This window comes from Oncorhynchus nerka, linkage group LG9b (assembly GCF_034236695.1).
Source record: "Oncorhynchus nerka isolate Pitt River linkage group LG9b, Oner_Uvic_2.0, whole genome shotgun sequence".
Lineage (NCBI taxonomy): Eukaryota > Metazoa > Chordata > Actinopteri > Salmoniformes > Salmonidae > Oncorhynchus > Oncorhynchus nerka.
Window position 1 is genome coordinate 21,084,250 of NC_088424.1, and position 27,359 is coordinate 21,111,608.

General features: G+C 43.2%; 1 protein-coding gene across 1 annotated transcript in view; it reads left to right on the plus strand.

The window, feature by feature from the left end:
• The window catches only part of LOC115114420 (beta-1,4-galactosyltransferase 2-like), a 144,767-nt gene that overhangs the window by 114,804 nt on the left and 2,604 nt on the right, over window positions 1–27,359 (plus strand). The window contains exons 4-6 of the mRNA XM_029642630.2: window positions 6,929–7,116; window positions 8,684–8,806; window positions 17,677–17,781. Coding sequence (XP_029498490.1) covers window positions 6,929–7,116; window positions 8,684–8,806; window positions 17,677–17,781 — 416 coding nt within the window. The remainder of the gene's footprint in view (window positions 1–6,928; window positions 7,117–8,683; window positions 8,807–17,676; window positions 17,782–27,359) is intronic.

Genomic DNA, 27,359 nt, shown 5'->3' on the forward strand with positions numbered 1-27,359 from the left:
CTGTCTCTCTCCGTCTCTCTCTCTCTCTGTCTCTCTCCCTCTGTCTCTCTCCCTCTCTCTCTCTCTGTCTCTCTCTCTCTCTCTGTCTCTGTCTCCCTCTCTCTCTCTCTCTCTCTCTCTCTCTCTGTCTCCCTCTCTCTCTGTCTCTCTCTCCCTCTCTGTCTCTCTCTCTCTCTGTCTCCCTCTCTCTCTCTCTCTCTCTCTCTCTCTCTCTCCCCTCTCTCTGTGTCTCTCTCTCTCTCTCTCTCTCTCTCCCTCTCTCTGTCTCTGTCTCTCTGTCTCTGTCTCCCTCTCTCTCTCTGTCTCTCTCCGTCTCTCCATCTCTCTGTCACTCCGTCTCTCTCTCTCTGTCTCTGTCTCTCTCCGTCTCTCTCTCTCTCTCTCTCTCTCTCTTCCCTAAGAGTAGAATATGCTCTTTCATAATACTTAGTGTATCATGTTGCAGTTGGTAATGGAAAGGGATATGAGATTACAGTTCTGGTACATCTATTCTTTAATCAGCTATCAAAGAGATGTTAGCTGGTTTCTCTGATTGGGGGGAAGCCTTTTCATGTTCAGTTGACTATCCGAGGTCATTAAAGGCGCTTTCACACAAACCTACAGTAAAACCAAGAAATTAATTATTTGCTGATGTGAACCACATCTAGGCTAGTAGTTTGTTTCATTCAATATCTCTTGTATACCAATACTACAGCAGAAAGGTCCTTCTTTGTGGGATGTTGTTAATGATATTTCCAAATGTTTTGTGGCATGCTCGCATGAGATCCAGTTAGTTGCATGTGGAGAGTTGCCTTAAAAGTAAATGGCAGGATAAGCGGTCTTTTCATGCCATGTATGCTTAATGCATCCAGACAGATACGAGAACATCGCAATCAAATTAGCAGGGCTTGTCGTGCATGCTTACACAGCAGAAGCCCCAAATGTTTTTTTCTTCTCTTAGCAGCAATAACACCAACGAACGGGGGTATAACTCACAGTGACAGGGGGATTTGAGGAGCCTCCGTCAGTATTATTGCGAGGCAGCTTGTGCCCAATTGCTCCTAATACAAAGTGATTTGAAGCCATCAACACTATGCGTGACTCACCCACCCAGAGAGCCATCCACAGGCACCTGGCCCAGTTAACATGGAACATCCTCCTAATAATGCAACAATGTAGAATGTCTTGGCTCAGCTTGTCAAACTGTTGAGAGTGGTCCGGTAAATCCTCTCTTTCCACCTCCGTGATCATTTGGCACATCTGACTCCTGTGACTCCTGCCTTTGTGATGTGGCAGTTACCACCTGCTCCCCATGGCCTGAGTGCTGCTTGTCTCAGTCTAATTCAGGGACATGTTGGCCGAAGCCATTTGAGAACAACACAGTGAGTGAAGGACAGTCCTGGTTGGCTGTCGCTGCCTGGATGACTGTATGATGTGTGCTGATCTGCACTGAGTGACACATGCCACCAAACCTCCCATAAAGCTACTGTGACCTATGCTGTCATGTCACAACATTCCAAATGCTACAGTCTGCTTGTTTATCAGTGTACATTCCTGCTGCACAGTACCTAGCCATAGTTCCTTTAATGCATGCACTATGTTTTATGTTTTGTACCATGATCTCTTTAATCCTCAAGGGAGGTTTTGAATTACATTTTGCATTTGAGTAATTTAGCAGATGCTCTTATCCAGAGCGACTTGCAGTTAATGCATTCATCTTAAGATAGATAGGCCCAATATGTCAAACCATTTGATATTGACTTTCATGTTGGAATGCCTGTGCTACTTCTAATCTCTCTGCTTTACATTCGACCAGCTATGCAGCTTATGCAGCAGCACAGCATCAGAGTGGAGCATGCTGTTGGGTCGATGTGTGTACATGTACTGCGTGCCTCAGTGGCTTCGTGAGATAATTGCGTGCTTGTCCATGTCTTATGTCTCGCACAGTATTTTATGGCCTGTTTTGTCATGTTCCTCCAGTGTGATGTGCGATGTAAAGCTATTGATGAGACAAAGAGAACCTCCAATTGAATTCTCTGGAGTGCGTAGCCTTTATTATGACGGGAATTGTCTTTGCTTCAATAGCCCTGATTCATTACGGGAAATGAGTTAGCCTGGCCCTTCGCCAGCCAGCCCCTCTCCCTTGTAAGAGCCTTTCATAAAGCCAATGCTATGGTGGAATATGGTTATTATGAAAGCAAATGCTAATGGGGCTTTAATGAGCGTGCTAGAATTCTAGATGTGAAGAGGAGATCACGCCCCCAAATCAAAGATACTGTCGTTTACAAAAACAACATCAGCAAGTTGTTAGATATTGAACAGTGAATCATCTTAAAACAGAGTGCATATTTGAGTTTTATCTGATAGTGTCATGCTTTACCTTATTATGCCACTTGTTCCCTTACACACACACACACACACACACACACACACGCGCGCGCGCGCACACGCGGTCAGCGACGGCCCTCATTCTAGTTTAGTTCTCACTGGTGACCTCCCTCACCCTGCATTGATAGCAGCAACGGGTGATAGGGTCAGTCTGCTGGGGACTGATAAACTCAGCGCACGGCGGCAGTCCGTCCGACAACGCTGAATGCAATCACTCAAGAATGACCCAGGCATCGCTGGGTCTGAGGGTTGGACCTAATCTGTCTCCATAGCAACTGTCCAGGTACATCTGACTGTGACTGCGGTCGGTCAGCCAGCTGGGAGAGTTGGAGGGAGACAGCGTCGGCGTGGCAACACAGTGGCGATACAGAGGGAGAGCCCTGATGAGTTATCCTGGTGATTATCAGATAAAGATAATGGGGTTGATTGCCTCTCACAGGGCATGTATAGAGAGAACACCACTGAGCTGCCAGAGAGAGGCAGGACAGGACAATACTGTAAGATGGAAGGGAAAGTTATCTCTCCGTCTCCTGTTCTTGGAAGTTGTGGAGTTTCTACGGATGCGTCTGTCAGGTATGGGCTGAAGGATTGGACAGTACCATACGCCCCAACATCAGTCATTTTAGGTGTACTATAGTTAGAATTTTGGAATGATAAAAAAATACATCATTTTCTAGCTCCTCCTCCTTATTCTGTCAATAGTTAAGGAATCCCCTCACCTTAAGGCTACTGCCAGTCTCTTGTCATTCAAGGTTACTTTTTGTAGATTGACAACACAGACAGATCCATGTCTGCTGGTGAAGGTTAAGCACAAGAATTAACATGAAAACCTTTTCCAACCTAAAGCTGAATCTGACGCTGAAATGCATGAAATATTGGACAATTAATATTTCAGAATAACCCAGAAAAATAGTCAGGAACTTTTTGTTGTTGTGCTGAGTGATGAGATTTGCTTGATTAGCAGGTCCCATTCAGACTCTCTAACCATCTGTTTAAAACCCATGTCTCCTGACCCTATCACCCTAACGCCAGCACTCTTCTTCTGTGGTGGCAGAATGGTGGGTGTGCAGTCCTATCGTCCCTATTATGGATGTGAATGTTCCTCACAGCCTTGTGATTACATAAGATATGCAGCTCCGTTTGCGATGCCTGGTGGTTCAGGGGGGACGTGTCTTATTAAAGCAATAAGAATGACTCCAATAATGTTTAATGAGCTCACCAACTGGAGAAAAAAAAGGCAATTTGGCATTTTAAAGATATATTACCTTATCTGTCTTTGTCTGTCGGATAAAGCCGCAAGTCTCTAATGTTCCATTTTTTTGTGCCACTGAAAATATTCAAATGAACATGAGTATTGATTGGAACCAGAGGCTGCAAAAGAGAGACACTCTATCATCTTCTCTGCAAGAAGTGGGAGGAGAAACTTTTTGTAACAGAATATTTTTGTTTCCTACTTTAAATTTACATTTACATTTAAGTCATTTAGCAGACGCTCTTATCCAGAGCGACTTACAAATTGGTGCGTTCACCTTAAGACATCCAGTGGAACAGCCACTTTACAATAGTGCATCTAAATCTTTTAAGGGGGTGAGAAGGATTACTTTATCCTATCCTAGGTATTCCTGAAAGAGGTGGGGTTTCAGGTGTCTCCGGAAGGTGGTGATTGACTCCGCTGTCCTGGCGTCGTGAGGGAGTTTGTTCCACCATTGGGGGGCCAGAGCAGCGAACAGTTTTGACTGGGCTGCGCGGGAACTGTACTTCCTCAGTGGTAGGGAGGCGAGCAGGCCAGAGGTGGATGAACGCAGTGCCCTTGTTTGGGTGTAGGGCCTGATCAGAGCCTGGAGGTACTGAGGTGCCGTTCCCCTCACAGCTCCGTAGACAAGCACCATGGTCTTGTAGCGGATGCGAGCTTCAACTGGAAGCCAGTGGAGAGAGCGGAGGAGCGGGGTGACGTGAGAGAACTTGGGAAGGTTGAACACCAGACGGGCTGCGGCGTTCTGGATGAGTTGTAGGGGTTTAATGGCACAGGCAGGGAGCCCAGCCAACAGCGAGTTGCAGTAATCCAGACGGGAGATAACAAGTGCCTGGATTAGGACCTGCGCTGCTTCCTGTGTGAGGCAGGGTCGTACTCTGCGGATGTTGTAGAGCATGAACCTACAAGAACGGGCCACCGCCTTGATGTTAGTTGAGAACGACAGGGTGTTGTCCAGGATCACGCCAAGGTTCTTAGCGCTCTGGGAGGAGGACACAATGGAGTTGTCAACCGTGATGGCGAGATCATGGAACGGGCAGTCCTTCCCGGGAGGAAGAGCAGCTCCGTCTTGCCGAGGTTCAGCTTGAGGTGGTGATCCGTCATCCACACTGATATGTCTGCCAGACATGCAGAGATGCGATTCGCCACCTGGTCATCAGAAGGGGAAAGGAGAAGATTAATTGTGTGTCGTCTGCATAGCAATGATAGGAGAGACCATGTGAGGTTATGACAGAGCCAAGTGACTCGGTGTATAGCGAGAATAGGAGAGGGCCTAGAACAGAGCCCTGGGGGACGCCAGTGGTGAGAGCGCGTGGTGAGGAGACAGATTCTCGCCACGCCACCTGGTAGGAGCGACCTGTCAGGTAGGACGCAATCCAAGCGTGGGCCGCGCCGGAGATGCCCAACTCGGAGAGGGTGGAGAGGAGGATCTGATGGTTCACAGTATCGAAGGCAGCCGATAGGTCTAGAAGGATGAGAGCAGAGGAGAGAGTTAGCTTTAGCAGTGCGGAGGGCCTCCGTGATACAGAGAAGAGCAGTCTCAGTTGAATGACTAGTCTTGAAACCTGACTGATTTGGATCAAGAAGGTCATTCTGAGAGAGATAGCGGGAGAGCTGGCCAAGGACGGCACGTTCAAGAGTTTTGGAGAGAAAAGAAAGAAGGGATACTGGTCTGTAGTTGTTGACATCGGAGGGATCGAGTGTAGGTTTTTCAGAAGGGGTGCAACTCTCGCTCTCTTGAAGACAGAAGGGACGTAGCCAGCGGTCAGGGATGAGTTGATGAGCGAGGTGAGGTAAGGGAGAAGGTCTCCGGAAATGGTCTGGAGAAGAGAGGAGGGAATAGGGTCAAGCGGGCAGGTTGTTGGGCGGCCGGCCGTCACAAGACGCGAGATTTCATCTGGAGAGAGAGGGGAGAAAGAGGTCAGAGCACAGGGTAGGGCAGTGTGAGCAGAACCAGCGGTGTCGTTTGACTTAGCAAACGAGGATCGGATGTCGTCGACCTTCTTTTCAAAATGGTTGACGAAGTCATCTGCAGAGAGGGAGGAGGGGGGGGGGGAGGATTCAGGAGGGAGGAGAAGGTGGCAAAGAGCTTCCTAGGGTTAGAGGCAGATGCTTGGACTTTAGAGTGGTAGAAAGTGGCTTTAGCAGCAGAGACAGAAGAGGAAAATGTAGAGAGGAGGGAGTGAAAGGATGCCAGGTCCGCAGGGAGGCGAGTTTTCCTCCATTTCCGCTCGGCTGCCCGGAGCCCTGTTCTGTGAGCTCGCAATGAGTCGTCGAGCCACGGAGCAGGAGGGGAGGACCGAGCCGGCCTGGAGGATAGGGGACATAGAGAATCAAGGGATGTATATATAAAAATATATTTTTTTTTGTTTTTAATTTTTACCCCCTTTTCTCCCCAATTTCGTGGTGTCCAATTGTTAGTAATTACCATCTTGTCACATTGCTACAACTCCCGTACGGGCTCGGGAGAGACGAAGGTCGAAAGCCATGCGTCCTCCGTGGCACAGCTAGCGCTGCGATGCAGTGACCTGGACCACTGCGCCACCCGGGAGGCCCTGTTTCCTACTTTTTAATGACGAAAAATATGTTTTTAATGTATTATACTGCTCTTAGCTACGTTAAATCTAAAAACAGATTTTTATGAAGCCAATATAGGTTGAAATCTTGTCAAAAAAATATATATAAACAAAGGTGTTGACCTTGTTGATCTCATTTTACTGATAACTGTCCTCAGCGATATGTTTGTACCAAGTTAATGTGTTCCTCATGTCTCCTCGTGTTTGGAATGCCAGTGCCAGTGGATTTGTAACAATAGATTTTACCTGAGGATTATTTGGTTGCATCTCAGGTATTACAGGATTACAAGGGATTATGTGTTGAACTAGATTATGAGTTCAAATGTTTAAACTGGTACGGTACTTGACCTGCGACACTCTGATTGGACCTGTAATCAAAATAAGCGAAGCATGATTTTTCTTTCCGTAACATTGTTTATTTTTAGTTGTCAGACATTTAATGACGGCCATTATTCCTGTGGAGTTCTTTACAACACGGACCTTTGTCTAAACCGTCCTTATGCACAACATGGACCTTTGTCTAAACTGTCCTTATGCACAACATGGACCTTTGTCTAAACTGTCCTTATGCACAACATGGTCTAACAAGACCATCAATCAACACGTTCAATTGAGGCTTGCAAATTCATCCTTCAGAACTCATTATGAACTATGGCAAAAATATAACTGAATTCACTTAAATCTCAGTGTCCATCAGTTTCCGACCAGTTTTTTTCCCGGTGTTATCTTGCAGCTTGGTGAGGAAACCTTCAACAGAGCCAAGCTCCTGAACGTGGGCTACACCGAGGCCCTGAAGGATGCAGAGTATGACTGCTTCATCTTCAGCGACGTGGACCTCATCCCTATGGACGACCGTAACCTCTACCACTGTTACGACCAGCCACGACACTTTGCCATCGCTATGGACAAGTTTGGCTTTAGGTAGGTCGATTGTATTGTGTACTCTCACTCCCATGTATATTTACTCTAAAATAAATCTGTTTTTCATTTTCTGAGCCTATTCTCCTACCATCTTAAGCTTATTCATTTGGAAAGGGGATAGTCCTCATATAAAAGTTTGAAGGTATTGTTTTGGGACTGCACACGTGATCTGTTCAGGATGATGTAACCAAAAGTACTGTTGGAGACTCATCCCCAGTTCATTTGACTGACTTTAAGATGAACTTTCCCTCTGTCTTTCATTGGAATCCGCCCAGCGCTCTCTGAGGTTTAGTTTTCTGTATGGGGCCAAAGAGCAACCCGATCCTAACACATTATTATATATCACTTTTGTTAATGTCAGCAGTCAAGACATATTTTTGGTGGTATCATTTTACGAATAACTTTACCTGCTGTTGATAACACAAGCATTTTAATGTCGAATTGAATACCCACAACTTTATCCAGTGAATGTGTCCTGCCCCTACTGTACACTGACACCCACAGCCTGAGTTAAAGTGAGCCCACATCTAACTCAGCCCTATCCACATACTTTATAGCCTTCAAATTGGCAATATAGTTACAAAAAGCCCTGAACACACTCATGCCTAACAGACAAATTCACCCCAATGCCATTTTACCTGCTTGGATATGCAATTCAAATTGCTGTGTAATTTATGACAGATTGATTGAACACAATTCCTCAGCATCTAGCCAGGCTTTGTATCCAGTGCATGTGGACTAAGCAGCCTTTTTGCTAAACATCTTATGCCAAGTCCCTCAATGCACCAGCGTTGACTGCTAATATCAATAAACTGTGATGATAATCCCATTTCTAAACTGTATGGAATTCACACTAGAGGGGCTTTCTCCTGGCTACAACATTACTTTCTCTAATGGCTCACACATCCTCCAGCAAATAGGCTGCTTAGAAACACACATGCACGCAAGCACGCACACACAGACACGGATGCACGCATACAAGGACACACACACACACACAACACTTTCTCTATATTGTTTGTGTGAAGGCTGCTGCTACAGCAGATGTCCTCATTAGTTTTTTGCTTGTTGTCTTTTTACATAAAGCTCCCTGTCGCTGGCTCTGTCTGACGTCACAAACACACACACACTCACCACTGGCCTGAGGCAGACTCCAGGCACCCGCCATGATACTCGGCTAACCTTCTGCACCGTGGAACATTACAATGGGGCTCTGTAGAAAGGCTCTCTCTCCATCTCCAAATCTTCAAGTCATGTGCATAAATAATAGCACCTCACATCAAGTTTTCCCTTTAACTTTTGAAGCAATCCGAGCTACTGTAGCTATAGAAACAATACATTGTTCATTTATGTATTTTTATTTTGTTACTTCTGCTCGCATTCTTACAGTATACACATGAAGTGCATGAATACAAAAGGTGTTATGTTGTAATTTTCAGTTGTCTTGAATGCAATACAGTAGCGTATCCATATTTGACAGGCTTGTTTTTTTTAAAGGCCAGGATCTGTAATGAACCTCAAATCTGACAACCGCCTCAATGCTTTGACAGTTATTTTCCCCTTGCAGGCTTCCTTACGCTGGGTACTTTGGCGGGGTTTCTGGGCTGAGCAAAAAACAGTTTCTCAAGATCAATGGCTTCCCCAATGAGTACTGGGGCTGGGGAGGAGAGGATGACGATATCTATAACAGGTAGGACTGCATGGCAGAAATATTTTTAAAAAAAACACCCATCAATCCTAGCACAGCACAGTACCAGAAAAAGAATGGTGCAGCCGTTTTATTTGACACTTAGATCATAGCTGATAGTCATTTGCATATTGGTTAGAATATTTTTTACCTTTATTTAACTAGGCAAGTCAGTTAAAAACAAATTCTTATTTACAATGATGGCCTACTTTGGCCACACCTGGACGACGCTGGGCCAATTGTGCGCCGCCCTGTGGGACTCACAATCACGGCCGGATGTGATACAGCCTGTAATGATGCACTCTTGCACTGCGATGCAGTGACTTAGACTGCTGCGCCACTCGGAGCAGAATCAGTCATCGCTACTTTAACAGCTATACTTTAACAGCTTTGAATTATTTAACGCTGATAACATTCTAAAGGCACAGATGAGGTATTAAAAGAGTGAAGTAGGCACAGCTACAGGTCTTTTTAAATGCAAAATGTATGCCTGGCCTGTCACTTTACTTTATCATTGAAATACTTTTTTCCTGAATGTCCAGATAGAATGTCATTGTCCTTCCCGACCACATTCTCTCGCAGTGCTGCTAGCTCACAGACAGTCAAAACTTTAATAGCATGATAGTAGCTGCAATAGATTTGATCCATTAAAGCATCAAGATTTCCCCTGAGATGTTTCCTTCAACAGAGCTATTTTTGTTTCAGTGGATGATGTGGGATGATGTGGGATGATATCCTCCTGCATGCTGCTGCTTAGGCCAATACATGAGCGTGAAAGGCTAAAATAAGCATGTATAAAAAAGCATAAAGGTTGTCTTTCATTGAAATCTAGAATATTTTCAGGGCTCACTTGTTTTAATATCATTTTATATAAAGCAATTTGAAATGTCCTTGAATATACACTGGATCTCATGGCCAGGCAGAGAGGGGACTGATGATGATGGTGTTAGGCTAGCTTGCAGCAGAGTGAATAGACTCAGGCTACGTCCCAAATGACACTCTATTCCCTATATAGTGTACTACTTTTGGCTCTGGTTAATAGGGTACCATTTGGGATACAGCCCCAGACTGAGCTGTGCCTAGGGGGATGCTGTTGGTCTCTCCCCTAGGCACTCAGCGAGATGGTGATGTGTGAGTGATGGGGCCTGGGCTGTTGCTGGTGTCTCTCTTTCTCTCCCCCTCTCTTACAGCCCCTGTGGGGATGGCTCCTTTCCCTGGGTCTAGCTGCTACAGGACATGGCATCCTAGCCCAAATTGGGGCCTGCCAACACAATCCCAGCTCGGGGGAATCCATGTCCCTGTTCAGTGCTTTGAGGCCGTGCCCACAGTCTGTTGATCAGAGGTCCAAGGGATGTCAGTGACAGCACTCTTCCCTCTTTAAAATCACATCTTCTTTGTAGGCTAGCATATGGGTCCTTCCACATAAAAAAAACACAAGAAAGAGGATTTTGACACCTACCATCTCAGATTGTTCTGAAATCGTTTCTGTAGTTAGTGACAGATACGATTAGCATTCCTGAAACATTATTTTGTTTAAATATAATTTGATCTCTGAGAAATTAAACTAATTGATTGCATCCAAATATGCCATTTTAATTTATAGGATTCAGATAATATTCAATAAATATAGTACCCAACATCCAATTTGGACTAAACTTCTTCCTACCAATGAGTAAGCCATGAAGGAATCGCAACAAAATGTCAAAAGCCACCCACGGACCCCCCATACTCTATGCCAATCCCACCCCAACAACCAGTATACCAGTTCTCTATGTTTGACAAGTCGTGTGAAGCTATGGCTTGTAGTATTACTTCTCCATACCATGTAATGTAGAGAACCCAGCCACAAAGTCATAACAGCTTTCCCAATTTGGCAACAAATGCCACTCCGGTGGGAGAAATCAATAGGCGAATATCACAGACAATCACTGGCATGTAAGTAATACTGTGAAACACTATGATTCCAATATTAGTGCTAGATATGTTATGGACATTATCTGAAATTACAATGCTAAAATTAAAAATATTAAAAATATGTGAAGCAACATTCATTTCCATGAGATACAATTTCAACAAAATAATGTTTAATGAATGCCAATATTACCTGTTTGTATCTACAGAAATGATTTCAGAACTATCTGAGATGGTGGGTGTCATTGCTTGCTGAAATGACATGGAATGACTCCTATGACTTGTAGAGAAAGAGAGAGAGTGATTGATTCCTTTGTGACAGTAAGGTTCAGTGGGTTCAGCCTAAAGCAGGGACTGCACCTGCCTAGAGTGCACTATGTGACACTGGCATACTGGCTCACAATCCCGTATTGTAATAATAGCTGATGCCTCACACACTCTGTGATGTAGCACAACAGATCTTCCAGCAATGAGAGAGGCTAACTCAGATTAGAGTGATTAAGGGGAGTAGTGTGTTACTGTGTTGACACATTGTAGTTCAGAAGAGCACAGTCACCAAGAATCCAACCATAGTTAATGTTAGAGCAGTAAAGACAAAACATACATTTTATGAATCATGATTTTTCGTACCTTTGTTTAACTAGACAAGTCAGTTAATAACACAGTCTATTTTCTATGACGGCTTAGGAACAGTGGGTTAACTGCCTTGTTCAGGGGCAGAACGACAGATTTTTACCTTGTCAGCTCAGGGATTTGATCTGGCAACCTTTCGGTTGCTGGCCCAACACTCCAACCACTAGGCTACCTGCCGCCCCCAATCTATGATTCATAATCTATTAACATGTGTTAAGACCTCAAAGTGCATTTTGTGACATTTCCATTTTGTCATTTATTTACATCATATCTTGGTTAGACTGCAGAGGCTATACTGTGCTGTAACTCCAGTGACAGCATAGCACTCTTAGTGGTGATGCATGGTAGTGCACTCAGAGCCTTGTGTGAAGTGTAGCACAATATTGTGGGGAGTTCCTTGTTTATTGTAGTGCTTTTTGGAACTGTGCCATGCTGTCAGAACCTGCAGGGGAAAATCCCTTATGATTTGCTTGGAGGGAATATCTCATGTTACAGACGGTGCCAACTTTTAAAAAATAATCATACGTCTTCAGGAAAAATGCCTGGGTTGATTTACCCCCACTCATATAAACAGTTAAAGGGAAGAGGGTGGTTATTTTCTGGTGTTTTTTTAATGGACTGTTTTGGGCTTGCCTCCTCCTGATGTCTGTCCATTCTCCTTCTTTTGTTAGAAAAAAATCTAGATAATGAAATGATTTTGAATATACATTCAGACACTTAATTGAACTCTATGGTGTTCCTTAAGGGCCCAGTATCCTCAGTTTACTAAGTACCATAGTATTGATTATCTCACACCATGCAAGGCTAACCATTGATTGGGAGATAGAGTTGACACTGAGCTCCGTCATCACCATACAGTTTCATTCAGTAAAGGAAGGAAGGGTAGACAGAAATAGCTGGAGGTGATGGTGGCATTACTGGAGAAACAGATAGATGACACTATTTTCCCTGCTTCCTGTAGAGCCCATTCACCCTGAGACCAGCAACTGGAATGGAAGGATACTTTAAAAAACTCTCTCTATCACCCCTCCTGGGCATGTACGTACAACTGAAGAGCAGCAGATCCATCCAGTGTCTTGGATGGGCAACTCCTTGGCTGTCAGCATCTGTGCAGTGAAACAGGGACCTGGAGGGACAGTTAGTTCCCTCATATTTACTTCTACTACAATGTGACTAACTGTCAGAGCTCCAACTGTCTCTTGTGACAGACAGACAGGCTCTGTCTGGTGGCAAGTGCTCTCCCTGGCCTAGACGTACACCTGGCTGATACTGAAAAATATACAAGTCATAGCCTATTTCATGGGCATAAGTGGTCCGTTAATACGTTAACTATCATAGGATTTTCCCTAACAAACACCTAACAGTCCAGACACTATCTATTCTACATTTACATAGTGCACAGTGTCACTCTACTGTGTTCTGCTTTTAATAGAGAGGGGGAGATACAGGAGAAAAATGCCAACTTTGGCAGGATTCTCATTTCTCGATTGCCCTTGTGTGGCTATTTCTAATTAGAGGGAGACAGGAGGGAGTGGATAGAGAGTGGGCAGGCAGGCAGCAGAGCTTGAACCACCGCAGTCAGCAAGACAGACAGAGCACACACTCAATCCAACATGAGCGATTTCAGGTTCGTTCCACTCATCTCCTCATCTCTCCCCAATGGCTTCATTCTCTGCAGCACTCCATTCATTTCAGTTCTGATGAGGTAATGCCGCAGATTCCAATTCCCCTGGACTCCATGAGTCTAATGCATTTAAGAAAGGCTGGAGAGAAATGGGAAAAAAGCTAGAGAAATTCTTCATTAATTCAATCAAAAGGGCACGCAAGGCCAAATTAGCTGTCCAGACATCTGTATCAAAATTACCACTGTGCCTCAGGAAAACAATTATTTTTTGTTGCAATATTTAACAGGTACACAGAGAGTGAATGATATCAGTGGCAATGTGAGAATACAAAGGAAGTCAACAAAGGAACAACTATTGCAATGTGTATGTATTGAGAGAGAGAAACCATTTTGCAGGAATGTCAACCATACACACAACTGATAACGATACTACTTCTGTTTCTTCTCCTTTCTCTAAACCTGAATAATACTTTGCTTTCAAGGGCAATGTTAATTTAGGAAAACAGATATTTTGCTTCTCAACAAATAACATGTTATGCCATTGTGCCTGAAAGCAGAGTGAAGAACAGATATTAAAAAAAAATATGTTGTGAAAGGTTGTTTTTCCTTTCATTTTTCCTTTCTACCAAAAACGCTTTGTATTATATTATATCGCTCAATGCTCTCTCTTCATCGTGGCCCCTTCTGAGAGTTCTGAGAGAAAAGGTTTGATGGAGTTCAAGGAATCTGGTTCAGAATGAAAGGGCCCACAGATCCTTGGCACACAGCGCTGTTCAATACGATTGAGCCAATTTTGTGTGCTCGCTGGGCTGAGACAGCAGCATGTGAAGGCATGGAGGAGAGAAGTCAAGCTAATGAGTCGAAGGGTGCAGCAGCAGCACATGGATCCCCATGGCGTTTGACTAAACACAACAGTAAATTACAAAGAAAACCTGTCAGAGGCCCTTGTTGTTGACCCATGTTTCATACAGTACAGCTCATGTCATGGACACTACATCTTGCAATCATTCAAGGTCTCTGGTGAAGACTATTCCCAGAACGTGTCCAAATATTTACTCTTCAACTTGTACTAAAGTAAAGAAATGGTTAAAAAAAAGGATGTATGCCTTACCTCCTCCTGATGTCTGTCCATTCTTCTTTTGGTAGAAAACAATCTAGTTCAATCAATTATCTTGAAAGTTCTTTCAGACACTTGGTGGTCCTTAAGGACCCAACATCCTCACCTTACTCCGCAAACTAAGTACCATAGTATTGATTAACTCACACCTGGATTACCCAGCCAAGCCTAACCATTGATTGGGAGATATAGCTGAGACTGTGCCCATCCCCCTGCCTGCCCCTTTATCTCCTTGAAATCACTGCAGATGGTTGAAGCTTTTTCAACCTGATACCTTGAAACCACAGTGAACACTACAGAATGTCCTGAAGCCAAATAAGTCACTGAATAGCTCAGTTTCCAGCTGGACTGAATGATCATCATGTAGGTATATGTTATTTAACACAGAGCCAGTTAGTTTTAGTAGCTTCTGCCAAGCACTAAATGAGCAAGGTAAACCTACCTATTCTGGTTGAATTTTTATTTGACTAGGCAAGTCAGTTAAGAACAAATTCTTATTTACAATGACTGCCTAGGAACAGTGGGTTAACTGCCTTGTTCAAGGGCAGAACAACGCTCTAACCACTAGGCTACATGCCACCCTGTTGCATACAGTAGGCTTCATCCCAAATGGCATCATATTCCCTACACAGTACACTCATTTTGACCAGAGCCATCCCACTGGACACAAACTGGTTGAATCAATGTTGTTTTAATGTAATTTGTCAACATATTGTGACATGGAATCTACGTGGAAAATACATTGGATTTGAAAAAAAGTAATCCACGTAAACAGGTTGTTTTGAGGATGAAATTTCAACCACAGGATTATGTCATCATGGTAACCAAATTTCAATATAAACAAACCTTATGTTGAATTTGTACCTTTAAAACAATGTCTGATCTTCAACATTATATCCTCTATCAGAACAAAATACAATAGGCTGGGCAGCACCTCTTACTGGAGAATTGATCTATCTATAGCTACCCTTTGGTCTCTCATCCAGGGTTTTAACCAAACCCAGCCCTGCTTAGCTATGATATTTGTCCCTGACTGTGCTATCGTGAGAATCATTGTTGAGAGATCTCCACTTAAAAATGAATTAGATTCACTGATTCTATCGAAGTCATTCCAAAGGGTAGGTTTAACAGAGAGCATTAAATGTGACCATATTTTAACACTCATATATCGTAAATTATACTATTTAGGCTTATATAGAATTTTCTAAGTCATCAATATTGTTTCAAATCAACCCAGAATTCAACTAAAAATAGACAATACAATATGCCTAGGGTTTCAAGCTCTGGTTGATTTCAAATGTAAGGATATTTAGTGATATTGAATGGTGTTTGTCAACCCAACCAAATATCAACATTAGAAGGAGATGTATCCTCTGCTTGGATAATTCCATCTGTGCCACTGACTTAGGCAACCTTTAATTCCAGTTGGATGCACGTCTCCATCTCAACCAAAAATATAAGTTAAATATTATCTAAAGTGCATTTCAAGTTTTAATCGGTTTAGTGCTATTCTATTCTTTAACTTTTTGATTGAGATGGAGACGTGAATCTAACATATCAGTTATTCATTTGTAGCTAAACTGGAATTAAAGCCAAACTAAGTCAGTGGCACAAGCAACACTGAACCATGCATGAGAGCACCAACTGTTCCGGACGACTGTGATCTCTCTCTGTAGCGTATGTGAGTAAGACCTTTAAACAGGTTAACATTTGCAAGGCCGGGGGGGCCAGACTGAATACCAGAATGAGTACTAAGTGCATGCGCTGACCAGCTAGTAAGTGTCTTCACTGATATTTTCAACCTATCCCTGACCCGGTCTGTTTCAAGCCTACCACCATAGTCCCTGTGCCCAAGAACGCCTAGGTAACCTGCCTATATGACTATTGCCCTGTTGCAATCACATCTACAGTCATTAAATGATTTAAAAGGCTAGTCAACACCATCATCCCAGACACCCAATCCAGTTCTTCTAAACAAGCTAGCCACTGCTGCTACTGTCTTAACCCTACAGTGGGTTAACTGCCAGAAAGACAGATTTTTACCTTGTCAAAATTTTTTACCTGGGATTCGATCCAGCAACCTTTCGGGTACTGGCCCAACGCTCTAACCACTAGGCTACCTTCCGCCACTATATGTACATAACTACCTCAAATACCTCATACATCAACTCGGTACTGGTACTCCCTGTAAATATCCATGTCATTTTTACTCGTCATTGTTATTTGTTATTCACTGGTTCACTATATCTATTTTATTTATTTATTTTTAAATCTTAACTCTGCGTTGTTGAAAAAAGACCCGTAAGTTAGCATTTCACTGTTAGTCTACACCTGTTGAAGCATGTGACAAATAACATTTGATTTGAACCTATTATTTTAAACAGGTAATCCTTAGTGCTATTGTTTCTGGGTCAAGAATACACAAGGGGAATATTTTGAATTCACTCTCTGCATTATGTATTACCAAACCTTCTCGCTGTTGTTACTTGCAGAAAACACACACACACACTCTAACACAACAGAAACACCCTTACTGTACACACACACGGACACAAACACACACAGAGACAGACAGACAGACACGCACTCACGTGCGCACAAACACCCAGTTTTTATGTTATTGATCTCCAAGTACTCCAGAGAAAGAGGGAAGTTCAGAGAGAGAGGCAGAAGCTAGCTTAGCGACCCAGCTGGAGCAACGTGATGCTCAAATGACAAATGCAGGGAGGGTCATTTCTTTTATCCAGGGGCTTCACACAGATAAAGAGGCAAGGGGGATATTATAATGACCTCATTCTTCAAGCAATCAAGCAGCTGGAAGCAGCATTTTACTCAAACAAATGGCTTTGTTTTCCAAGACAGTTAGCATGGAGGCTTAGGCTGGTCTCTTCAGGAAAGCTAAGAGACATTTAATGGGAAGAGCCTGGATTCTCTTCAATCTGTTCTACTGAATTTGTTTTCATAAATGTTCTCTTTGACTCGCTTGGCATTTTCTTCTCATCTGGGCTAATGAGGCTTTGATGGCGGGATGCAGAAGCAATGTGTTTTACCGTTTGTTTGTCAGTCAGTAAGTGCGAGGCCCACAGATACAAACTGTCAGGCATGGCTGCACCAATAACACAGGAGATTTAGAATGAATCAGAGCATTACAGAGTGAAATAAAACCATTTCATCCCATCTTGGGGACCAAACATTGTAAACACCCAAACACACACACGGTTCCATGTTGCTGCGTCAATTAATATCATTTCTTATTTTCCTCCATCTAGGTCTAGGATAGGCTTTAGTTTGTACAGATTGGTTGTCTACAGTCAGTGCCTTGCTTTACCCCATTTTTGTTGCATTACAGCTGAAGCTTAACTCGAGATTGCTATTACAGTGTCTCGTCATGGCTGGCATTGCTACAGCTGCTTTGGAGCAGTTATGACTTCCCAATTGGCAACCGAAAGTATTTCTTATGTAGTGTACTTCTTTTGACCAGGGCCCATAGGGCTCTGGGCAAAAGTAGTGCACTATGTAGGGAATATGCTTCCATTTGGGATGCACATTCTAACTGATTCTTTCTAAAGCATGACTCCTCTGTTGTAGGATCACCCTCAACGGGATGAAGGTGGTTAGACCGGATGTCCGGATTGGCCGCTACAGGATGATCAAACACGAAAGAGACAAGCACAATGAACCCAACCCACAAAGGTTTGCCTTTGATTCCTATATTTTCCTCCCTAGACACTAGCCTGGCCCCAGATCAGTTTGTGCTGTCTTGCGAACAATGACATAGAAGTTGGCAAGACAGCACAAACAGATCTAGGACCAGGCTATCTTTTCCTCCCTAAACACAACATTCATTCTAACTATAGAATGTACAGAAAGTGTAGGTTCTCTAGCTATTGTTTGCTCAGTTACCAAAGTTGTCTTTTTGATAAAGGTTGTCTCACAGTCACACATTATACTACCATCTTACGGTTGAAGGCTGCTCTAAAATGAATGGCCCATCCCATAGATTTGGCAGGAAAATAACACCTCATAGAAATTGATTATCACTATTTATTCACTGCTAAGAGGGCTCTTTCATGCATGAATAGCCAACCCATCGATGACTCTAAAAAGAGCAGATCGATAACAGCATGGCTATATGCAGCACTGTTAGTTGTGATTGTTCCTAAACCTCAGAACCCTACAGAGCTGAGCTGCAATTTGCAAAACAGTTATTGCATAGCATGAATGGACTCACTGTAGAATTTACAGACTTTTATTGATCACATCTAACCCCCTAGCTGGCTCTTACCATGATAGAAAGGCCAAAAAACCACGGGTAGCCATTTAATCCTTGGGCTACTCTTGTTATTCGTTTTCCATGAACTCCCAGTCCCTAGGACTCCCAGTGTGCGAAGATAACAGCCACAGAAAACAACAATCATTCTGACGAGTGCCTCATACATACAAATAATGAACCAATGCAGACCCCTTGCATCTCAAGCTCGAGAGCGTGATAAACTAATTTCCATGGGAGATGAGAGAATAACTGAATTAAAAGGAATTTGTTGTTACTGCGCTTATAGCCGTGGGAAGTAGGAGTGCTGAGGTTGCTGCAGCACACCATAAAAAATATGAATAAAAAAAAATATGTAATACATGTTTTTTATAATAATACGATCGATATATTTTGTACTGATTTTGGCGAGAGCGAAACCTCTTCCTCTGCAGCAACCCCCAAAAAATATTGCAGCACCCCCACCCCCAAACTACTTCCCACGGCTATGACTGCCTAATGTATTGAAACACGTTGATGTAAGAGGGGTTTGCTGTGCTGACAGAGCCAGGGAAGCATGCTGTTGTCTGTTTGGCTTGTGGCTGTGTGGTGACAAGTTGATGGGTTGATACATGATCAAAGTACTTACCATGCAATCCCAATCAACATGATGCATCTTGAATGGCACCCTATCCCCTTCATGGTGCACTACTTTTGAACAGGGCCCATAGGGCTCAGGCTCAGGGCCCATAGGGCTCAGGGCCCTGGTCAACAGTGGTGTACTTTACAGGGAATAAAAACATGCTAGTTGAAACACAACTATAGGCTACTCCTTTGCCTCGCGCAAAATGTAGTTATGCAGAAACCGGGATTGAGTGAAGTAGCAGCAAATATGTTGAATGAGCAACTAATGAGCATGGAGAGCCTCACAAATTGAACGAAATCACCTAATATCTTTTCAATATCTTGTCTAATACGGCTATTTACTTACTTTTGTAGCTCTTCGTCAGAAGCAGGCTTTTTGTAAGTAGTTAAATGTTCTTTCTAAGTTTCGCTGGAATTTAGACCTAAAAGATTTGACGAATATGATTGATTGACAATATTACATTGGCCTACGTCTCAATTTGCGCTGAGCAGAATATCAGATCTCAACAACGATTGGAGAAGTGTTTAACATCCCCAGTACCACATCCTGATGATATACATCTTGTCAAAAAATGCAACATGACTGCAAACAGATCTATTATGACGAGGTGCTCATGTCTCCGCCCTAACTATGGCAGTGGTTGTCCCAAAGATGGGAAGGCAGGCGACAAGTTTAGGTCCAAAATAAGCCCATAGAAACACGTTGGGCTTATTTTGGCTAATTTTGGTGAGAGTGAAACCTCTCGCTTTGCCTCTTCCTCCCTGCTGCAAAAGATGCAGGTAAGAACGTCTGACTGAAATACGGGACATATCGGCCTTTTTTTTGTAAATGAGTGGCGTTTGAATGTGTTGATAAAATGTGGGACATGATTGTTTGGTGCAGGACAAAGGGACAAAATATGGGACTGTCCGACAGAATCCAGGACATGTGGTCACCCTACTTATAACATATGTATAAGAGATGTAGCTACCTTGCTACCCTGCACACATAGGTATGTGGAAACCACTTCAAATGAGTGGTTTCGGCTGTTTCAGCCACACCCGTTGCTGACAGGTGTATAAAACAGAGAACATAGCCATGCAATATCCATAGACAAACATTGGCAGTAGAATGGCCTTACTGAAGAGCTCAGTGACTTTCAATATGGCACCGTCATAGGATTCCACCTTTTCAACAAGTCAGTTTGTCCAATTTTTGCCTTGCTAGAGCTGCCCCGGTTAACTGTCAATGCTGTTATTGTGAAGTGGAAATGTCTAGGAGCAACAAAGGCTTAGCTGCAAAGTGATAGGCCACACAAGTTCACAGAACGTGACCGCCGAGTGCTGATGCGCGCAGTGCGTAAAAATCGTCTGTCCTAGGTTGCTGTCCGAGTTCCAAATTGCCTACGTCGTCGGGAGCTTCATGAAATGGGTTTCCATAGCCGAGCAGCCGCACGCACACAAGCCAAATATCACCATATGCAATGCCAAGCATTGGCTGTAAAGCTCACCGCCATTTGACTCTGGAGCAGTGGAAACGCATTCTCTGGAGTGATGAATCACGCTTCACCATCTGGTAGTCATGCGGACGAATCTGGGTTTGGAGGATGCTAGGAGAACGCTACCTGCCGTATGCATAGGGCCAACTGTAAAGTTTGGTGCAGGAGGAATAATGGTCTCGGGCTAGGCACCTTAGTTCCAGTGAAGGGAAATCTTAACGCTACAGTATACAATGACATTGTAGATGATTTTGTGCTTCCAACTTTGTGGCAACAGTTTGGGTAAGGCCCTTTCCTGTTTCAGCATGACAATGCCCCCATGCACAAGCGAGGTCCGTACAGAAATGGTTTGTCGAGATCGGTGTGGAAGAACTTGATTGGCCTGCACAGAGCCCTGACCTCAACTCCATCTAACACCTGGGGTTGTGGTGCCCGACCTTACTAAAGCTCTTGTGGCTGAATGGAAGCAAGTCCCCGCAGCAATGTTCAAAACATCTAGCGGAAAGCCTTCCCAGAAGAGTGCAGGCTGTTCTAGCAACAAAGTGGGGACCAACTCAGTGTTACTGTAATGCCCATGATTTTGGAATGAGATGTTTGACTAGCAGGTGTCCACATACTTTTGTAGTGTAGTGTATGTACAGTGCATTTGCAAATACTTTTTCCAAATGTTGTTATGTTACAGCCTTATTCTAAAATGGATGACTTTTATTTTTTTCCTCATCAGTCTCCACACAATACCCCATAATGACAATGTGAAAACTGTTTTTTTTTATGTTTGCAAATGTGTTAAAAAACAAACAAAACAGAACCTTATTTACATAATTATTCCCTTTGATATGAGACTCGAAATTAAGCTCACATGCATTCTGTTTCCATTGATCATCCTTGAGATTTTTCTACAACTTGATTGGAGTTCATCTGTGGTAAATTCAATTGAATGGACATGATTTGAAAATGTATAAACTCCCACAGTTAGTTTTTCTCAGTCGCTTTGGTGCATTTTTCACATCATCCCTAACATGTGCAAAATAATAAGTGCATTTCTCAGAACAATTTGTACAAACTGCAATATACAATAGATATGTTTCTAAAGCTAGTCAGTCACTAAAAATCCTTAGTACATCTCAAAAGTAAATATTAATGCCAATGATCATGTCAGTGTCATCAGAATGATAAGTCACTGAGTCATTGTTCACGAACAAGGTCGTCAAAATGTTTAGGCATGTTGCCAATGTAACTGTGTACTTTGACAGTATTACCTGATGTAAACTTAGGCTACAGTTTGGATGACAGTTACTGTATTGAAAATGCATAAGGCTGCACTTCTATGGCATATATCAATTTCAACAGTACTATTTACATATTACTGTATGTGGGTTATTGATTGAAAGAGACTGGACAACCCAAGGGGCACAAAGGAGAAAAAAAACTAAATGAGAAAGAAACACAGGAAACCACCCCTAAGGCACAACTTTGCCCGCAGCACTGTTGTGCTGTCTCTACACATCCAGACGTTCCTGTCTGTCGGCCCACATATTCTCATCCACATCACACCGGATATTTCCCCTTCCAATGCAACGTGGAAAGAATCTTTTGGAATGCCTTATCCATCCTCTGCAGACATCTACTGTGATGTCCTCACATGCTGCATCCATTGCAGCCAGCAGGGTCATCTGTGTGTGTGGCTGACGATCGTACACCTTCCACCTCCATGCTGAAAAGAACTCCTCAATTGGGTTAAGGAATGGTGAATAAGGTGGGAGGAATTCTATGAGCATCCTCGGGTGGGTCACAAACCATTGCCTTATGATGTTTGATCGATGGAAACTCACATTATCACAAATGACCACATACTTTGGCAAATCCTCTCTAAACAGACCCCTCTCATCATCAGGGATGAGAGCCCTGTAGAGAGCCTCTAAAAAGTTGAGTAGATGCTGGGTGTTGTATGGCCCTATAAAGGGGATATGGGTTAGGACACCATGCACCCAAATAGCAGCACATATGGTGATATTTCCTCCCCGTTGGCCTGGCAAATCCACAGTAGCTTTGTGACCGATGATATTCCGATCCCCCTCTGCATTTGGTCAGGTTGAAGCCAGCCTCATCCACGTATACAAAGTTGTGAGAGGGTTCACTTGATTCCAACTCCATTATACGCTATATCCCAGAACACACAGTTGAATTTGTTTTGGTAAGGAAGAGTGACATAAAATATACATATATTGCATGTTCCTTCCACAGCAATGGAAATGTGTGCAGTTTATGCTTACTGTACTATGTATCACTATAAAATGTTGCTCTAAAGTAGTTACATAGATATATGTACATTCTGGTACCGTAGCTCCTTAACTCTGTCCCCATTCCTTTGGAATGGTACACGGTACAGCTGTTTCATACTCATCTGGTTTCTATGCAGCACCCTGTTGATGGTTGAGATGCTAACCGTATGGATGTTTTCAAAGACATCGTTGTCTTCTATAATGGTCCTTTGTATTTCCCTGAGTATCATGGCATTGTTTGCTAGGACCATGGTGCAAATAGCCTCCTCCTGTTGAGGTGTGAAAAGGCGTCCTCTGCCACCGGTTTGAGGTAATCTTGCAGTCCTATGTGGGGGAAAATGCAGTGATGCGTCGCACACTTTCACATAGACAAAAACTATGCGAACACACATTTTACTGTAAAACATACAGGTGGGTGCATGTAAGGTGCAGTATGTATGTGTATAGAGTATATTTCTGTATGCTGTGAAATACAAGTGGACTACTGTAATATGAAGCATTGTAGGAAGTATACAGTATACTGCTTATATACAGTAACAGTGCACTGTACATTGGTGGACATACCTGTTCTCTCTTCAAAACGTTTGAACTATTGAGGACACGGTTGATCTCCCAATATTCGACTGCACCCTTCGACCCGCCTCAGCCATTGTAAGGCCATGATTGACAACATGGTCTACAATAGTGGCCCTTATGTCATCAGATATGCGCCTATGTCCTCTTCAACCTCTTCCTGTGTTTTGCCTTCCACGCATCCCTGCTCCTCCTCTTCCTCTTCCTCCTCTTGGCTGTTGACCCTGTTCATTTCCTGGTCCAGCCATTTTTGGAAAATTGCAATTCTGTGTTGTGGTCTGTCTATATATGCTTGACAATTGATTCTTCATGAGCTGCACCTTTGAGCAATTTAGACAACTGGTTGATTGTTGGTTGAACTAACACTTTACATTCCTTCATGAGTGAGGGTCAATTTCACCTGCACGATTCATCAATTCATGTTTTTGTACAAAAGGTCTAATAGAAATGTGTAAAACTATGCTTCACAGTTTATGACAAATAGTTCAACAATTTTGCATGTAATGGCTTATGCAAGGAACTAATGCCTAGATGTTTTGAGGGGTAAGACTATTCAACACAGAACCATCTACTATATTTTGATCAACATGACATGAGCAATTGATAATGTAGAAAAAGCTGACACTTGTACATTATCAATTGCAATTTGTTCAAAGGAATAAGAAATGGCTTTAATGATGTGCACATGTGACTAGATGATTTGGAATTTGTACAAGTAGTTTCAAGAATTGCACTTTTGATCTAAGAAATGCACCAAAGCGACTGAGAAAAACTGTAAATGGAAGAAGTTTGGATCCACCAAGACTCTTCCTAGAGCTGGCCGACCGGCCAAAGGGCCTTGGTCAGGGAGGTGACCAAGAACCCGATGGTCACTCTGACTGAGCCACTTCTCAGTAAAAGGCACATAACAGCCCGCTCAGACCATGAGAAACAAGATTATCTGGTCTGATGAAACCAAGATTGAACTCTCTGGCCTGAATGCCAAGCGTCACACCTGGAGGAAACCTGCCACCATCCCTACTGTGAAGCATCATGCTATGGAGATGTTTTTCAGCGGCAGGGACTGGGAGACTAGTCAGGTTTGAGGAAAGATGAACAGAGCAAAGTACAGAGGGATCCTTGATGAAAACCTGCTCCAGAGAGCTCAGGACCTCAGACTGGGGCGAAGGTTCACCTTCCAACAGGACAATGACTAGGTTGATTGAATCTGTCACTGACGTACTGTGTGACAGACAGACAGACAGACAGATAGATAGCCCTTCATCCGCTGACTGGCATTTCTAACAAAGCTTTATTTATTCTCCAGCCTGACTTGGTTCTGATCCATGAGCCTCGGATTTAGCGAAAGTTGAGGTGCCATGTATACAATTTGTTTGGGGCTAATAAATTATTCATTCATGTCTTGAAGAGGAAAGAGAGACAGAGAAAGCCCTATTAGGGAAACCCCCCCCCCCAAAAAAATGTTTGTCCCTCATTAAAATGCTGTGGGGATTATTTGAAGAGTGTTTTGATTCGTATACTAAGAGATTTGGGTTTTAAAATGGAGGAAAGTAGAAAGGCCTTGAAAGGACCTGGGTTTTTATAGCCAAACCTTTTAGAGAGAGTGCACTGCTCAACATTCTGCCAGCGTATTTACTGGGCTGGAGCTGTTGAACTTTTCCTCTTTATTCTTGGGTATTAAATGAGGAGTTTTAAGGTGCTTTGATCAGTATGTTTAGGGCCTTTAGCCCGGTTCACTGGAGTTAAGATATTAAAGCCTCTGATGTTTTAATAATAAGGTCATAATAAGCCTATATACTCGTCAATTATGATGTGTGTAGCACAGGAGGCTGCTGAGGGGAGGACGGCTCGTCATAATGGCAGGAACGGCTCAAATGGAATGGCATCAAACACCTGAAACCATGTGTTTGATGTATTTCATAACATTCCACTGATTCCACTCCAGTCATTAACACGAGCCTGTTCTCCCCAATTAAGGTGCCACCAAGCTCCTGTGGTGTGTAGTACATAGAGGAAGGATGCACAAGAAGAACAACAGTGTATTGTTCCTGAAACTCAATGTACTGTATTTGGTTCAAGATATATTCTTGCTGATGATCCCCAATTCAATTTGTTGATGAATAGAACGCATGTAGAGCAAGTGAGAAAAAATGAAACTACTAGGACGCAGCTTTATCATGGTCAGAACACATAGATTATATTGTTATTAAGATGGGTAAGGGAATTGCTGTTACAAGAACATTTTCAGAGTATGTAACATCTAGCACACTGAATCAGGGGATTCAATCCCTGGTCCTATCACACTTAGAGTACTGTCCAGTTATATGGTCAATCCCTGGTCCTATCACACAGAGTACTGTCCAGTTATATGGTCAATCCCTGGTCCTAACACACTTAGAGTACTGTCCAGTTATATGGTCAATCCCTGGTCCTATCACACAGAGTACTGTCCAGTTATATGATCAATCCCTGGTCCTAACACACTTAGAGTACTGTCCAGTTATATGGTCAATCCCTGGTCCTATCACACAGAGTACTGTCCAGTTATATGGTCAATCCCTGGTCCTATCACACAGAGTACTGTCCAGTTATATGGTCAATCCCTGGTCCTATCACACAGAGTACTGTCCAGTTATATGGTCAATCCCTGGTCCTATCACACAGAGTACTGTCCAGTTATATGGTCAATCCCTGGTCCTATCACACAGAGTACTGTCCAGTTATATGGTCAATCCCTGGTCCTAACACACTTGGAGTACTGTCCAGTTATATGATCAATCCATGGTCCTATCACACAGAGTACTGTCTGGTTATATGGTCAATCCCTGGTCCTATCACACAGAGTACTGTCTGGTTATATGGTCAATCCCTGGTCCTATCACACAGAGTACTGTCTGGTTATATGGTCAATCCCTGGTCCTATCACACAGAGTACTGTCTGGTTATATGGTCAATCCCTGGTCCTATCACACAGAGTACTGTCCAGTTATATGGTCAATCCCTGGTCCTATCACACAGAGTACTGTCTGGTTATATGGTCAATCCCTGGTCCTATCACACAGAGTACTGTCCAGTTATATGGTCAATCCCTGGTCCTATCACACAGAGTACTGTCAATCCCTGGTTATATGGTCAAATCCCTGGTCCTATCACACAGAGTACTGTCCAGTTATATGGTCAATCCCTGGTCCTATCACACAGAGTACTGTCCAGTTATATGGTCAATCCTAACACACTTGGAGTACTGTCCAGTTATATGATCAATCCATGGTCCTATCACACAGAGTACTGTCTGGTTATATGGTCAATCCCTGGTCCTATCACACAGAGTACTGTCTGGTTATATGGTCAATCCCTGGTCCTATCACACAGAGTACTGTCTGGTTATATGGTCAATCCCTGGTCCTATCACACAGAGTACTGTCTGGTTATATGGTCAATCCCTGGTCCTATCACACAGAGTACTGTCCAGTTATATGGTCAATCCCTGGTCCTATCACACAGAGTACTGTCTGGTTATATGGTCAATCCCTGGTCCTATCACACAGAGTACTGTCCAGTTATATGGTCAATCCATGGTCCTATCACACAGAGTACTGTCCAGTTATATGGTCAATCCCTGGTCCTATCACACTTAGAGTACTGTCTGGTTATATGGTCAATGCCTGGTCCTATCACACTTAGAGTACTGTCTGGTTATATGGTCAATGCCTGGTCCTATCACACTTAGAGTACTGTCTGGTTATATGGTCAATCCCTGGTCCTATCACACAGAGTACTGTCTAGTTATATGGTCAATCCCTGGTCCTATCACACTTAGAGTACTGTCCAGTTATATGGTCATCTGCAGCATAGAAAGATATGAAAAAGCTCCAAATGGCTCAAAACAGTGTTGCCAGATTCTCTTCATTGCTCTAACCGCATGAATATTATCCAAATGCATCAGAATCCCTCATGGCTTCACGTTTAAAACAATTTACTATCCAGTCTTCTGATTTTCTTCTGAATGTTATATTTTTTTTAAAACACAGTATTTTTCAGTCC